This window comes from Propithecus coquereli, unplaced genomic scaffold (genome assembly GCF_000956105.1).
Source record: "Propithecus coquereli isolate 6110/MARCELLA unplaced genomic scaffold, Pcoq_1.0 Scaffold232, whole genome shotgun sequence".
Classification (NCBI taxonomy): Eukaryota; Metazoa; Chordata; class Mammalia; order Primates; family Indriidae; genus Propithecus; species Propithecus coquereli.
In genome coordinates this window covers 3,380,552-3,384,420 of record NW_012147864.1, presented here as the reverse complement: position 1 = coordinate 3,384,420, position 3,869 = coordinate 3,380,552, and the positions used below count along the sequence as shown (strand labels likewise).

General features: G+C 65.5%; 1 protein-coding gene across 1 annotated transcript; it reads right to left on the bottom strand.

The window, feature by feature from the left end:
* Positions 1 to 607: 607 nt before the first annotated feature.
* Positions 608 to 3,869, bottom strand: KISS1R (KISS1 receptor). The gene is made up of 5 exons (XM_012645438.1): positions 3,477 to 3,869; positions 2,735 to 2,859; positions 2,024 to 2,159; positions 1,503 to 1,735; positions 608 to 1,337 (listed from the first exon to the last, which is right to left on the bottom strand). The coding sequence occupies exons 1-5, from the start codon at positions 3,718 to 3,720 to the stop codon at positions 879 to 881; spliced, it is 1,197 nt and encodes a 398-aa protein (XP_012500892.1). The 5' UTR covers positions 3,721 to 3,869; the 3' UTR covers positions 608 to 878.

Here is a 3,869-nt window from a genome sequence, read left to right as displayed (position 1 = left end):
CCGATGCTGGTCTGCAGTTCTGCTCTGGGCTTGTTGGTTACGTAGCAAACAATCTGCTTCTCCTGTGGGCAGCTCTGTGCACTGCAGTCCAAGGAGGACTTATTTATTATTATTTTTTTTTTGAGACAGAGTCTCACTGTGTTGCCCAGGCTAGAGCGCGGTGGCATCATCCTAGCTCACAGCAACCTCAAACTCCTGGGCTCAAGTGATCCTCCTGCCTCAGCCTCCCGAGTAGCTGGGACTACAGGCATGCGCCACCATGTCCGGCTAATTTTTTATATATATATTTTTAGTTGTCCAATTAATTTCTTTCTATTTTTAGTAGAGACGGGGTCTCGCTCTTTCTCCGGCTAGTCTCGAACTCCTGAGCTGAAAGGATCCGCCTGCCTCGGCCTCCCAGAGTGCTAGGATTACAGGCGTGAGCCACCGCGCCCGGCCAGGAGGACTTATTTTTAAGGACTTTATTACTTAATATTCCCAGGGAAGACTCTGGACACTCACCAGGTAGTAATAACCATACTTTGTTTCATCGATTCTAAGGTGGACATTGTTTCCACATTTTAATATTTCTGAAAGAGGGATGAATCTTACAAACTTACAGCCAAGCACAAGATTAGTGTGTGAAGACATCTGACACTTTCTGGAAAGATCCCAAAATTCCCCATAATTAACACATCTTTAATTTCAGGAAATACAGAAGTAAGAATTACAATGTCAATAGCAAACATTACAGCAAACCTGCACCAAATGCCACGAGAGGATAAAATATTTTCAGTGATTATCTTGGACAACAACACAAATACTAATAACAGAAGAAGAGCTGTTGTTCTAGCAGCCCCGCTGCAGACAGGCCCATTTGGATTCCCTCTGAGCTTGGCTCAGAGAGGGGCAGTGTGTTCCCCCAGGACACACAGCCTCCCCGCTGCCGGCCCGTTGCTTCTGGGCTTCGGCGTCCTGGCAGGGGCCGGGTGCGCGGCCAGGCTGTGCAGCTCGGCGTGGGGGGCGGCGGCGTCCGAGGGCCCTGGCTGGCGGGGCCGGCGGGCGCGTCGAGGCGCGCAGGGGCAGACGCGGCGGAAGGCCTGTCTGAAGTGGGAGCCCAGGAACGCGTAGAGCAGCGGGTTCAGCGCCGAGTTGCTGTAGGACATGCAGTGCGCCCAGGTCTTGAGCGCGTAGGCAGCGTAGCTGCGCGGGTGCCAGGCGCCCGCCGGGCCCAGCGCCTGCAGCACCAGGAACAGCTGGATGGGGCCCCAGCAGGCGGCGAAGAGCAGGACCACGGCCGCCACCAGCCGCGAGACCTTGGCACGCACGGCGCCCGCGCGCTCGGCCAGCAGCTGCCCCTGGGCGGCGGGAGGAGGAGGTTAGAAGAAAGCGCTGAGGCCGGGCCGGGCCATCCCCCCAGAGCTCCCCTCCCTGACCCCCTGGGCTAGACCTCCGGGCTCAGATACCCCCACCCGCGCCTCCCTCCCGCCCAGCCTCGCCGCGCCGTCCCCTAAGCCGCGCACCTGGAGGGTACTGTCGGCGGGCGCAGGGCGCACGGCGGCCCGGCCCAGGTGGCGCAGCATGGCCCCGTAGCAGGCGCAGGTGGCGAGCAGCGGGAGCAGGTAGAGCGCCAGCAGGTTGTAGAGCGCGAAGGCGCGCTCCAGGGCGCGGCTGGGGAAGGCCTCGCTGCAGTAGGTGCGCGGCCCGCGCGAGAGGCGGTGCAGGGCGAGCACCGGCGCAGACACGGCCGCAGAGCCTGCGCCACGGGCCCGGATGAAGACCCTGCCCCGGGGCACTAGGGGCGCGGCGGGCCGGGGTTTGGGCCTCGGCTCCCCAGGTGCCTCCCCAGGCAGCGCTCACTGAGCCAACCTGCCAAATACCAGGCGTCCCCGTCCGCACCCTCGGTGGCCCTTCACAGGGAAAGCTATTCGCCCGTTTTTCAGATGCCCGACCAAGGCGCGGGGAGGGGCAGAGGGTGGTCCCGGGACCCCAGGGCACGAGGACTTGTCCCCTCAACCCCTCGCGGCCCCTGCGCTCTACTCACCAGCCCAGATGCTGAGGCTGACTGCCAGCGCCAGGCGCGGCGTGCGGCGGTGCAGGGCGCGCAGCGGGAACACCGTCACGTACCAGCGGTCCACGCTCATGGCCGTCAGAGTGGCGCACGTGGCCTGCACCGAGACCTGGAAAAGCGGGAGCCGGGCGTGTGGCCACCTGCCCGGTTTGGAGCCTGCCCTGTCCAGCCATCTTGCCGGTCCCCCCACGTGTCTGACCAGTCAGGCACACACGGAATGTTTCCCAGGAGGGGTGTCCAGGGGCCACGGGTGGAGGGGGCAGGAGGGGTGGGGACTTGGGAGAGGAGCCCAGGAGGTGGGAGGAGCCACTTGGGTGGGCCGATACCCCGAGTCTGAGACAGGGAGAGACAGAGCCGTCCTGGGATGAAGGAACAGACGTAGCAGGAAGCTGCGCGCCCCGGTCGCCTTCCCTGGGTCCTCCTGCACCCGCCCCCACCCCCGTGACCCCGGGTTTCCCTCTGTGTCCCTCCTCATTGCCCCCCACTTCCCGCTCCCCACTCCGGTCCAGGCTCCAGCCGCGCCACCCAGACTGGGTGCGCCGCTGCTGCGTCCCCCGGCCCCAGCCCCAGGCTCTCCTCCCCTCGCCCCACGCTAGGTCCAGCCACGGCCACTCCCAGACTCTGCCTGCGCCCCGCCCAGGGTCCCCACCTTCACCCCCAGACCCTGTCCCCCAGCCCGCGCACCTGTTGGATGTAGTTGACGAACTTGCACATGAAGTCACCCAGCGCCCAGGCGGGCAGCGGGTACAGCAGGGCCGTGAAGGGTACGCAGCACAGCAGGAAGGTCACGTCTGTGACCGCCAGGTTGGCTGCAGGGGGGTGCGCGGGGCTGGACGAGGGGCGCCGCGGGCCGCAGAATCGCGCAGCGCTCTTGGCCCAGCCCTGCGCCCCACCCGAGCGACCAGCAGATCGGCTCCCCGAAGGCCCCCAGAGCGCGCTGACACCCTCAGGCGGAGAAGTTGGGCACCCCCGAGCATCCCCCCTTCCATCGCAAACACCCCTACTGCACGGGCTGCGTGGCCTTCCCGGTGGCGCTGGGTCCTGCTCTCCCCTGCCCCAGCCGCGTCAGCCCGAGCGGGCCCTGCCCCTCTCCGGCTCGGTTTCCTCCCCTGCGAACTGGAGACGGTGGTGCGGGGCCCAAGGCCACTGCAGAGCAGCCACAGGGCGGAGGTCGCAAACTGAGACCCGCGGACAAGGCAGTCCCTGCCCCCACCCCTTCTGTCCAGCGGACACCGTGTCACAGAACCGCATCACACCAGGACATCTTCCGTGAGTGGCAGGCCAAGGTCTCCAACCTCTGGCCGGCGTGGGACCTCCCACGCTGGAGTTCGCGAGCCCTACCAGAAGGTACCGGGAGGTTAGGGAAAGGACGCGCGACCCCCGGAATGGCAGGCAGGTGCGGGCCCGCGCCCGCCCGGGCACTCACCAATGTAGAAGTTGGTCACCGTCCGCATCTGCTTGTGGCGGCAGATGACGTAGATGACTAGCGAGTTCCCTGCCAGGCCGAGCAACATCAGCGCAGCGAAGAAGAGAGGCACGAGCCAGGCGTCCACCGGCCGCGGCACGGGGGCCAGGCCGTCCGAGGCGTTGGCGCCGCAGCCCGGGCAGCCCGAAGCGTTGCCCGGCGCCCACCAGGACGCATTGGGCGCCGACGTCGCCACGGCGTGCATGGCTTCGCCGACCTCCTCCTCCCGGCCGCCCTCCAGGATTGCGCTTTGGGACGGACGCGGGGACCTTCCTCCCGGCCACCTGCCGGAGATGCGCTCGCGGAGCTCAGCAAGGGTCTTGGCTGGTGGCGCCCGGGTCCGGAGGGCGGCTT

What these genes read in the sequence shown, in the direction of transcription:
- KISS1R (XM_012645438.1), bottom strand. Translation starts at nt 3,720, where the DNA reads ATGCACGCCGTGGCGACGTCGGCGCCCAATGCGTCCTGGTGGGCGCCG. An exon ending in GGTGACCAACTTCTACATTG is followed by an intron (nt 2,860 to 3,476) that starts GTGAGTGCCCGG and finishes ACCCCCCTGCAG; the next exon opens with CCAACCTGGCGGTCACAGAC. An exon ending in CCGCCGACAGTACCCTCCAG is followed by an intron (nt 1,338 to 1,502) that starts GTGCGCGGCTTA and finishes CCCGCCGCCCAG; the next exon opens with GGGCAGCTGCTGGCCGAGCG.